The 10,946-nt window shown below is 61.6% G+C and overlaps 2 protein-coding genes across 4 annotated transcripts; one reads left to right on the forward strand and one right to left on the reverse strand.

Moving 5' to 3' along the window:
- Positions 1 to 1,600: 1,600 nt before the first annotated feature.
- On the forward strand, positions 1,601 to 2,626 carry LOC122157399 (leucine-rich repeat-containing protein 3B-like; the record flags this gene model as incomplete). Its single annotated transcript, XM_042813033.1, has 1 exon — positions 1,601 to 2,626. A coding segment is annotated over one exon (765 nt), but the record flags the coding sequence as incomplete, so codon positions are not given.
- A 4,223-nt stretch (positions 2,627 to 6,849) lies between these two features.
- On the reverse strand, positions 6,850 to 10,871 carry ZPBP2 (zona pellucida binding protein 2). Of its 3 annotated transcripts, XM_042813032.1 has the most exons (8): positions 10,763 to 10,871; positions 10,351 to 10,431; positions 9,818 to 9,943; positions 9,153 to 9,314; positions 8,548 to 8,766; positions 7,889 to 7,974; positions 7,249 to 7,426; positions 6,850 to 7,132 (listed from the first exon to the last, which is right to left on the reverse strand). In XM_042813032.1, the coding sequence occupies exons 1-8, from the start codon at positions 10,866 to 10,868 to the stop codon at positions 7,032 to 7,034; spliced, it is 1,059 nt and encodes a 352-aa protein (XP_042668966.1). In that variant the 5' UTR covers positions 10,869 to 10,871; the 3' UTR covers positions 6,850 to 7,031. The 3 variants fall into 3 exon arrangements, with proteins under 3 accessions (XP_042668966.1, XP_042668965.1, XP_042668964.1); XM_042813031.1 differs by having other exon boundaries at positions 6,999 to 7,426; XM_042813030.1 differs by lacking the exons at positions 6,850 to 7,132; positions 7,249 to 7,426 and having other exon boundaries at positions 7,898 to 8,444.
- Positions 10,872 to 10,946: the final 75 nt, after the last annotated feature.

Genomic DNA, 10,946 nt, shown 5'->3' on the forward strand with positions numbered 1-10,946 from the left:
CCCAGAGCCCCGACCCCTTCGCTGCAGTTCCCGGGGTCCCCGCGGTTGGGCAGGAGTTGCCCTCGTGCTGTGCGCGGTCCGGAGTGCCGCAGCAGGAGCCCCTTGACCCCCCCCCGTGGGATCTTCGAGAGCCGCATCCCGCCCACGGGGGTTCCCCAGCGCCCGGCTCCTGCGGACGGGGCTCCCCCTTTCCGGATCACCGATCCCGGCTCGTTTGGATCGGTTTCAGCCGTTCCCAGCCCCGGGCTCAACACCCGAGTTACTTCTAGCAGACCTGGGGGGACGGTTCCCCGTCCGTGCGGTGGTGCCGGTGTGGGGCTGGCGCTGCCGTTGCCCTCCGGCTACTCCGAGCTCTGCTCCCTGCGAGGATCCACCTGCAGTGGGCTTCTCGGGTCGGCTCCGTGCAGGCGCGACCTTGGGGCGTCTTGGTGCAGCTGCACCGAGTTACTGCACCGAGCAGCGAGCAGAGAGAGCTGTGTCCGTGCCTCATGCCAGGCCTGGCAGCCTCCCCCCGTAACTCCAACAGCACCCCGGGATGGCTCTGCCGGGGGCTTAGGACCCCAGCCCTAAAGAGCAGCTTCCACAGGTGGGGAGAAGGACATGGGACATCTGCACCCCGGGGCTGCCTGTGCTGGTGGCGCTGCGCAGGGCTCTCACAGCGGAGCTCTGCTGCCAGGCTGCCCTTTCACGCCACTGTCCCCGATTGTGGGATGCTCACAAGGTTCTTGCATCCTGCCTCCATCGTGCTGCTGCCCCTCAGCGTGCTGGGACCTGTGGAGGGAAAAGCTGAGCAGCTCATGCTCTCAGACGTGGCCTTATCTGCTGCCACCACCCTGGGAACTTGCTAAGCGCTCGGCTCCTGTGAATTTCCTTTTTCTGTTTTTTGTTTCTTTCCTGCTGACGTTTTTCCCCTCCGGAATAAAGGGCTGGATGGGGACCATGGTTACGGGGTGGTGTGGGCAGCCGGCCCTGGGGCCGGTGTGGCACCGTGCAGGGGGACAGCAGAGCCACCCGCCTGCGCCGGCGCCCTCGAATCAAACGCCCCATAGAAAACGTGGCACGTGCCCACATCCGCCCTGGCAGCGCTGGGAAGCGCAGCCCCTGAGCCGGCATCCAGCCTCCGTCGGCCCCGCGCTGCTGGGGAACCTGCTGGCTGCCGGCTCTCCCCTGGGCCCTGCCTGCAGCTCGCCCGGAGCTCTGCAGGATGCGCTGGCTTCAGGCAGCTCGCACTGCCGGTGACCTTGGCGGGGATCTCACCCCCGCCTCCGGCTCAGCCCGAGCCGTGGCCGTTTGTTACAGCCCAGCTGCTGCACAGGAGACGTGCGGTGGCTCAGCCCCTCGGGAACTAATCCCGCTGCGCAGGAGCCCCGTGCGCTGCCGCTGGTGGTGGGGAGACCGGCGAGCCGCGCTGCTTGACCCCGTCCCCATCCCGCGGTTTGGAGCAGCGGGCGGGCGCGGTGCCCCCGGGCGCCTCAGCCTGACGCTGTCCCTCTGGTGTCCCCGTCCCAGATGTGCCTCCTTCAGCCCAAAGCGCAGCGGGTGAGAGCCGAGGGGCCGGTGGCTGCGTGACGGAGCCGCTGCGGCACCGTGTCGGCGTCAGAAGCCCTCCGTCCTGCGCCCCACAGCCATGTGGCTGCTCGTGCAGGGCGTCCTGCTGGCATCCTGCCTGCGCGCCGCCGCCTTCCCCAGGGGCTGCTACCCCTCGGAGGAGGAGGGGCTGAAGACCTTCCGCTGCAGCAACGCGCGGCTGACCGAGGTCCCCAAGGACATCCCCAACGACACCAACAAGCTCTACCTGGACTCCAATCGCATCCCCTTCCTGCCCCGCGACGCCTTCCGGGATCTGCCGCTGCTGCTGGAGCTGGATCTGTCCCACAACGCCATCGCCGCCGTCGAGAGCGGGGCGTTCCGCGGGCTGGCCGACCGCCTGCGCTCTCTGGACCTGTCCTCCAACAGGCTGGTGTCGCTCAGCAAGGACGTCCTCAGCAACATGAAGGCCAAGGTGAACCTCTCCAACAACCCCTGGCTGTGCGACTGCCGGCTGCAGGAGCTGATCCGCGCCGTGGATCTGACGGCCGGCTCCTCCGCCGGCATCGTCTGCGACTCGGCGCTGCAGGAGGAGCACGTGGGCAAAGCCTTCCTGCAGGTGATCGCCGACACGGACTTCTGCAACGTGTACAAAAAGACGACGGACATTGCCATGCTGGTCACCATGTTCGGCTGGTTCGCCATGGTGATCTCCTACCTGGTGTACTACGTGCGCCAGAACCAGGAGGACGCGCGGCGGCACTTGGAGTACCTCAAATCGCTGCCCAGCAAGCAGCGGCACTCGGAGGAGTCGTCCACCATCAGCACTGTGGTGTGAGCGGGGCCGGGGGCGGCGGGACGTCGTCGTGGCATTCCTGGGGACACGGCCGTGGTGGGGAGCGACGGTCGGTTCTCAGTTATTGGTTGCCGGCAATGGGCGCAGAGCGAGCGGGGAGAGCTGAGCCCCCGCCACGCGGCGCCGCTCCGGGCGTCGGGACTCGGTGCGAAACTGTTCGATTTTCTTTGCAGCCTTCCCCGGGGCGTTAACGACGTCGGTGTTTTAAACCCCTCCGGTTTACCCTCTGCTGCCCTGGGGATGTTCCTGGAGCTGCGGGGCAGGGGGGTGCAGCCCTATGGGACGAATGGACGGGGGTGGAGGGACGCTGCGGTGGGGAACGGCGCCAGCTCCCATTTCCTGAGCTGGAGCTGCCGCCTCGTCGCTGCCCTCACCTTGAGATGGGCAGCAGGGTGAAGTGGGGACCTCCCCCTCTGAGTGTTACAGCGAAAATGGATCAGAGCCCCCGGGCTGTGCTCCGTGCTGAGGGCGGTGGGTGCTGATGGGGGTCCGAGGACACACGGGGTCGGTGCTTTGGGGCGCTGCACCCCACTGCAGCTCCGCTCTCTCTCAAGGACTCACGGCTGCGACCGCTCACTGTGACAGCGCTGGGATGGGGCCGAGGCCGCCGCTCCTCCGCCTCCTCCCACTCCCTGCACCGCTGCCAGGAGCCCGGACGTCCCCTCGGCCCCACATGTCCCTTTCTGACACTCTGTATTGGGCTCCTGGGGTCGGCGTCAGGGATGGGGCACGCAGCGTCCACACGGAACCTCGGGGTGAAGGCAGCCCACGCCTGCCCCTCCGGCTCCTGTCTCTGATTTTGTCCTTTTTAAAACCAACTGAAGCTCAACTGCCTTAACTCACTGAGAGCACCAACCAAAGCTGCTCCAACACCTCCGGCAGCGCCCGCCCTGCACATCTGGGGCCGGCGGGGCTCGGGCCCCCTCCATCCCTCCGGTGCCCGGTGCCTACGGATGGGGCTGTGGGGAGCCCGTGCCCTCCACAAGTGCCTACACCCCCAGCACAGCCCCAGCGCACAAACATCCTCGGCCCGGCCCTCTGCCCCCTCCCCGTGGTGGAGCACAGGGGTGGGGGGAACCGAACCGAGCCCCCGGGGCACCATCTCCCGAGGAGTGTTTTGTTTAAGGGACCTTTTATGTTCTTACTTTATACGACAATAAATTGGCTTTTACTTTGGAGACGGTGGTGGTCGCGCCTCACACCAGTGCTGCTCGCGTCGGGGACCCCCAGTGACCCCCCCCCCGGGCCACGAGGAGGAGATGAAGGTGCCCGCATCTCTCTCACGCCTGCAGGGCTCTGCTGCTGCGTGAGGCTCTCAGAAACAGGACACCCAAGCTTGCAGGTAACCCAACCTTGGCATGGAATTAATGAGCCCTGCCGGCTCAGGTCACCGCGCCGTGCCCCGTTCTCGTGGCTGCTGCACAGCTCCCTGCCCACCCGTCCCCGCTGCACCAGAGCAGGGCCACGGTGTGGCGCAGGGCTCAGGGACGAGCTGTCCCCATTCTCCCTGTGAGGTCCCCTGCACTGTGCCGAGGAGGGGCACCGGGAGGTGAGCAATCCCAGACCTAACGCAGAGCGACAGATCCCGCTTGCAGGACCTCAGCCACCCCCTCACCCGGCTGCCCCCAGCCCCGAGCAGATGGCAGCCGCCCCACGAACAGATTGCAGCCCCCCCCTTCCCCCCCGCTCCCGCTGGTGCCCCCCGGGAGGCTGCGTAGCACCGGGCTGCCCGCTGGGGGGGGGTCTCTAGCACCTGCCCTAGCGGTGCTGCCCCCTGCAGCGTCCCCCAGCCCCCGTCCCAATGCTCCCACCTCCTTCCTGCCCTGGCTGCTATTGGGGTGGGGGTAGCGGGGATGGGGACGGGTCCTCCCAGCCCCCTGCAACACTGAGTTTTGGGTGATTTGTTTCTGGCCATGCTGTGGATTTACCAGCCGGGATCGGTGATGGCAGAGGGAGCAGCACGGCTGGAACCCCCACATCTCCATGATGGGCTTCTGAGGCTGTGGCCGCAGTGCAGCCCTTCGTTAGCGGTGCTGCTAATAACCCCAGCTCCTGTCCCAGGGTTGGGGGTGCCGTGTTTGCAGGGGTGCTGTGTGGGATGGTGAAGCAAATCCCTTTGGGTCTGTGCACCACTGCCAGCCCCAGGCCACGTCCTGAGCCTCGCGGCGATTCGATTTAGCAGAGGAAAGGAAGGATGTCTAATTGTTTAATTTCCACAATTATACAAAATATTTATCACTAATTAGAACGGATGGCGGCGGTTACGCAGCGATGAAGGCCGACGCACGCTTTGCCAGCAGCCCACCAGCTCCAGAGGATCATATTTATTTATTTTCAACACAAAAAAAACCCATTTACGGTGGCACCGCTGCCAACAGCGACTCGCGGCGATTCGCTGCCTGCAAAGGAGGCGTTAATCCTGCCGTGCTGCCCTTATGGGGACGGGGCTGAGAGGAAAACGCAGGCAGGCAGCGGGCTGAGAGCACTGCGGGGCCAGGGGGGAGGTCTGGGGAGGTCTGGGGGTGATTTGGGGGAGGATTTGGGCAGAGCTCTGGGGAGAACGCTGGGGGTGAATTGGGGAGATTCCTGGGAGGTTTTGGGGAGATTTGGGTAGAATTTGGGGAAGATTTGGAGCGGATTTGGAGAGGATTATGGGGAGATTTTGGGAGGGAGATTTTAGGGGAAGTTCTGGAGGGGATTTTTGGGGAGGGTTTCAGGAGGATTCTGGAGCCTTTCTGCGGGGACATGGGGAGGTTTTGGTCAGGCTGCCCCAGCTGGTGGCAGTGATGGAGCCTCCGTCATCTTCCTGCAGCTCACATCCATCTGTCTGTTTGCCATCAGGGCTGCCCCATCCTCACCCCAGGCCGGGTTTCAGGAGAGCCTGGGGGGGCTGGCACCCCCTTTGGGAGCTGTTGAGGTTGTGGAAGAGAAAAGGTTCCGTCCTGTAGGTGTGCGCTGTGTTCTGCACTGGTCTGATGGCACAGACTCCTCCAAAGCCAAAAGGTTTGATTCACTTTTCCAGTGTCTTAAGGCTAAACTGCTGCGGGATTTTGTTCCAACCCCACTGCTTTAAAAGGGGTTGGAGGAGAGGGTGGTGAGCACTGAATGGTGCTCAGTGCGCCCCTGCTGCTTCTTCACCTAACAGCTGATGGCTGCGACATTCCTCTGCTGGCAAAGAGGAGTGCAGGGAGCAGAGCCCTTCTGCTGCGTCCCCCCAGGCAGCATTGGGGTCCAGTTGGCTGTGGGAGCAGCCACCCCACGGGCTGTTCAGATGCACATCTTATCCATCAGCACTTCATAAGCGATGATTCCGAAAAGCTCTGAGCACGGTCTGTGCCCACACAGCCTTCTGCTGCCCGGCTGTCAGCACGGATAAGCTGAACAGGGCGGAATCTGGTTGGTTTTTGGATGAATACCCACGGAGGGATTTCTGGGTGCTGCGGGACGCGGCGGTCACCCAGAAGGAGCCGCTCATCTGTGTGGGTTGGCGCAGCGCAGAGCCAGGCTGACGGCACAGAGCTCCGTGCTCTGAGCTGGGGCCGCTGCCCTGCGCGTGGTGGGACCTCAGCTGTGCCACAGCGGGGAGCAGAAGGGGCTGGGGGCAACTCTGTGCCCCCTGGGGAGGTCGAGGGGCAGACGGGAGGGCGGCAGCTCTGATGAACGGCTGCTGGAGCTCCGCGCTGCGTGGGATGGGAGGGAAGGCAGCACTGCTGGGGATGGACTGAAAGCACTGGAGTCGAATCTGTCCTAATGCTGCTTAATGAGCAAAACAATCGATTGCAGATACAGCAGCTCGCCTTCCAAAGCGAGCAGGAGCAAATCTCTGCTGAGCTGAGCTCCCTGGTTATCTCAGTGCTTTGGAAGCTCTTATCTCGACCCGCTGCCGATCCCAGGAGCTCACAGCTGCCGTGCAGTGAGTGGGGCTGTGCCTCCCGTACTTGGATGGAGGAGGAGAGGATGCAGCAGCACCTAGTGGAGAAGGCTCAGGAACCTCCATCCGTCCCTCCCTGGATGTCCACTCTCCCTCCTTCCCTCTGCTGCGCCGCTCCTTCCTGACAGAAAGGCTGAGCCATAAGGGCAGCGTTCTTCATCTCCCACCTGCATTGCAGAGCTCGTTAGGGCCGAACTCATTAAGGCCCATCTCAGAGCCCCTCCCCACGGTTGGCGGATGCACAGTGCTGAAGGCCCCACAGCATCAGCAGTGGTTTCCCAAGGAACCACCCAGCCCTGCGCCGGGCAGAACAAAACCTTCAGGATGTAAAGAAAAGGGGAAAACCAAGAGAAACGCGTTTGTGTTCCTAAACGGCGAGGATTTGGTGCTTCACACCTGAGGAACTTCGCATTCCAGCACACACGACCCCGTCCTGCTCTGCTGCCAGGACCCCTCCGTGCCCCCAGACGCAGCGCGGTGTTTGGGATCAGCCCAGGGAGCAGCAGCAGCTCTGTGACACACAGCGATTGCTTCACCCCGAACAAACACCCCATTTTATGCCTGAATGCAGGGAATGCAGGAGGGCTGCGAGCAGAGGAGCTCGGCCGCTGCTCAAAAACCGCGTGTGGAGTTCCAGGACCAGGAGCTCAGCACGAAGAGGCCGTCAGGAGGCCGACGATGCTTTCACACCTCCTGTTTCTGTGTTCTGTGCCACATTCATGGGCAGGACTTGGCTCCGTACCGCGCAGCGCGGTGCCTCACACACAGCCTGCAGCTGCCAGCGCTGTCCGGGCTGTACGTCCCAGGGCTGCACACCACTGCAAAGAGAGCAGAGCCCATCGAAGCTGAATGGGAACCCGCCTGAATTCTGATGCCACCCATGGGCTGAGCACCCTCTGATGGCAGCAACGTGACCCCATGGGTGCCCCGTTACCGCAGCAGCCGGCACAGCTCCGGTGGGCGACGGCGTTCCTCCCAAATCCTGGGCGGCAGCTGTCGATGGGGGTCACGGAGAAGCTGCCCTCCACGTAATGGATGGCAGGGATGGTCTGAAATTGGTGCTTCAGAGCGTAAGTCTGCTTCCTGAAAAACTCTCCTATTCGCTCTCTTGCCTGAAACACAGAAACATTGGAGAAATTAAGAGAAGTGCCCGCTGGTTTGGGGTTAAAAACATGAGTGAAGACTTCATGGAGGGGGAAATCAGGGCTGGTGGGGGTGTGCTGGGTGGTGTGTGCTGCTGTCAGTGTTAACCAGGCTCCAAAATCAGCTGCTCCACATCGTGTCCCATTTACAGAATCATAGGTCTGGGATTTGGTGTAGAGAACTGAAGTCTGCTGGTATAAATGCTTGTATTCAATTCCTTGTGTTTAGCTGGTTGACATAACATCTTTCTTAATTATTTGTATTTAATGCATCAGTCTGACCTTTTAAAAGCAAATTCCCATCTGGAATTTAATTATCCAAGCCTCCATCAGCTGCCATTGGATTAATGCCATCAGTGCTGGGGCTGCTGGGTGTCCCCACCGCAGGGCAGAGGGCGGGGGTTTGGGGTGCAGGGGGGGATGGCACAGAACCTGCTGAGCTCTGTGGTTCGCGGTGCCCTCGCAGTCCTGAGGAAGGCGGCTGCAGAGATCTTCCCATCCCGGAGCAAAGGGATTCACTGCGTGGGGAGAGAAGCGTGGCCACGGGGGTTCCTTTGGGGATCCCCTGCAGCCGATGCCCTGCCCGCATCTTCGGGTTTGTTCCAGGACAAACACCGACAAACGGAATCCGCGCCGCCTTCTTCGGTGTTTGCTGTGATCCCCCCGCCCTCTCGCCCCCCTCGTTTTCCCTCTCGCGTGTGAAGGACGGGGATTTCTCCTCCTCTCCGTCGCTGCCCAGCAGAGCTTTGGGAAAAGCTCCCCGTTTGCTGGGTGTTGGTTTCGGAAAGGGAGAGCGGCGGTGCTGCCCCATAGCGGGACCGATTTGTGCCGCCGGGATCGGGAGCTGCGATGGGGAGATGAGATGAGATGTGCCGGGGGGTCGGGGGTGGCACCGGGCTGAATTCTCCTGGGGGCTTCGGGGTTTTGGAGCTCCGCTTTGCTCTGCGCGCTCCGAGCGCCGCCGCTGCGTTCTGGCTCCATCTGTGGGCTGGGAAGGGAAAACGCAGCGGCTGCGGAGGGCAGCGGCCTCGTGGGGGCCCGGGGGGTGACGGCGCGGTGCTCGGTGCCTGAAACCATCGCTCCTCCATTACCCTGAAAAGTGATGAAGAGTTCGCTCGGGGAGCCCCGGTGGGGAACCTCGAGGGAATGGCAGCGGTGCGAGAGCTGCTCCACGCGGCTCATCAGCTCGGAGATGAGATCCTCCAGGATCCTCTTCAGCTCCTCCACGAACAGTGTGTTGGCTGCCAGCTCGCATCCCTTCGAAGTGAAACGGACCGAGACCTGGTACACTTGGTTGGCTTCCCTGTATGCTGCCAGAAACAGGAGGTGAGCGGGGCGCAGCCCGGTGCCCCCCTTCCCTTCACATCTGTGGTGTCGTGGGGTGGATGGGGACGAGGTGAGGTTGGGTGCTGTGGTTCTGTGGGGTGGGGACACCCTGAGCAGTGCTGGAGCTGCTCAGGATCACAGGCATACAGTCCTGGTTTGCAGATGCTGTGTAGGTGGGTTGGTTCTCGTGGAGGACGGAGCTTTGCATTTTACTCTTGAAGTTGCCATATATTCCTGGTGGCGGTTATTTAATGTATGAATACATACAGGGATAGGATGTTAGCACTCCACTCACCAAGCTTTGAAATCCACAGGCCTGCCACAAACCCAAAGAACCACAAGGGCTGAGTGCATCAGCTTGCCACCTTACCGTACACCATGAACCTGTAGGTGTTGGTCACAGCTACTTCTTTTTGTGTTGAGGTTTCTATGATTCTGTGGGAAAGCACACACTTGTAGGCTCCAGACATGGACTCCTGGAAGCCCAGCAGCACCAGCTCCCCAGAGCTTGTGAGGTTCGCATATCCTTGCCCTAGGATGGAAGCAGGAGGGCTGAGATGGGTGGGGATGCTTGGCATCCTGTGCTGCGCTCATCCATCGCAGCCAAAGAGGAGGAGGTTTGTGGTGCTGTTCTGCGGCACTCTGGGTTCTTTTAGTCTGAAATGGGCTGAATTGGAGAGCTGGGACTTGGGGCGATGTTTCCCTTCATCCCGAGCATTTCAGAGAGAGAAAGGAAACGTATTTCAAGGCCAGAATTTGGGGGACCAACCCAAGGGCTGTGCGACGCTTCGGCCCCGCTGTACAGAGCGGCATCAGTAGGAAGAAGGAAAATGTGATTTTGGGTGCAGCAGCCTCTACCCAGCCATTTGTGCTCAGCTTTTCCCCTCGCAAGGGGAGGTGTGTGGGTTTCCTGCCCCAGCTTCCCCGATTCCCAGCCCCCCCCCAGGGGCCGTTTCCACACCTGAGCATGGAAACAGCGGCTCAGGCAGTGGGAGAAGAGTGGAAACGCCGTGTGGGCAGCGCTGAGCTCCTCACCTTCTAAATTCCTCCCATCTGGGCCGGTCCACGAGTACCTGGGATCTATTACTTCATCTTGAGAAAGAGTCAAATCCATACACACCAGGGTTGGGCTGTTGGTGAACACCTTAACGTAAACATTTTCTGCAAAGTGAGAGGATGAAGCAAAGTAAGAATGAAGAGAGAATGAGGGATGTTTATATTGAATGAAACCACGAAATACTTTGGGAGCGCACAGAGCTGGAGGCCGATTTTGTTTCTTGTGTTAGGATTGAGGCAGCAGAAAGGAACCATCCCCAGGAGCTGGGAGCTGACCGAGGGCCGAACCCAGAGCAGCATTTGGGGCACTGAGGGTTCATCCCTCATTTAGACATCACTGCTTCCCCTGCAGCACCAGAAGATGCACTCACTGCCCAGCTCAGCCCTTCCCATCGCTGCGTGCCATCAGGGCGGTGTTCTGGAGTGCTTTACTGAATGCTCATGGTACCTCAGTGCCACCCCAGGAGCCTCCTGAGGCCTCGCGCTGTGTTTGTGCAGTCAGGCAGGTTTACCTGCGCGCTGGTCGTTGCCATAGACCACATTCTTCTGAAAAAAGCCAACGGAAAGTTGCTCTTCCTCAGGTGCAGCTCTTGCTGTAGGGAAAAAGGATGAAGAATATTACAGATAGAAATCCAACCGTGCTGCTGTTTGCTCTGTCCTGGCAGGATCCTGCTGCCTGCTCCCCGCCTCCCCAGGGCTCAGTGGGATGGTGGTGACACGATGGCTTCACCAGGTGGGTGCTGAGGCTTCTGTGGGCTCAAGGCAGCCCCTCCAGCACCGTGCTGGGGGATCGCAGATGGACCCTTCCCCACCCCATGGCTGTCAGTGCTGAAGGTCCTTCCCACGAGGTGCCCCCATCCCTCTGCCCCCCCGCATCCCTTGTGCCCCTCTGGGTTGGGGCTGTGCCTTCAGACCCCTCTCTACCTGCTCCCGGAGCGCCCTGTTGTGCCTCCGCCACCACTGCCACGATGGCCACCACCCCCAGCAGGGCTTGTTGGGGGCAGCACGGCCTCCCACCACCCCCTGCCATGCCAACCCCCTTCAACGGCTGCTGCTGCACGAGGCCAACGGACGGGGGGTTCCAATGGGGGGGGGGGGGAGATTCCAA

Source organism: Centrocercus urophasianus, unplaced genomic scaffold, assembly GCF_019232065.1.
Source record: "Centrocercus urophasianus isolate 14NV4802_14NV808 unplaced genomic scaffold, USGS_Curo_1.0 seq_1342, whole genome shotgun sequence".
In the NCBI taxonomy this organism is placed as follows: domain Eukaryota; kingdom Metazoa; phylum Chordata; class Aves; order Galliformes; family Phasianidae; genus Centrocercus; species Centrocercus urophasianus.

Excerpts from the sequence above, each read along its gene's own strand:
- ZPBP2 (XM_042813030.1), bottom strand. The coding sequence starts at position 10,868 with ATGGCAGGGGGTGGTGGGAGGCCGTGCTGCCCCCAACAAGCCCTGCTG. Across the intron at positions 10,432-10,762 it reads ACAGGGCGCTCCGGGAGCAG|CAAGAGCTGCACCTGAGGAA; the intron begins GTAGAGAGGGGT and ends TTTTCCCTACAG. Across the intron at positions 9,315-9,817 it reads AGATGGGAGGAATTTAGAAG|GGCAAGGATATGCGAACCTC; the intron begins GTGAGGAGCTCA and ends CTTCCATCCTAG.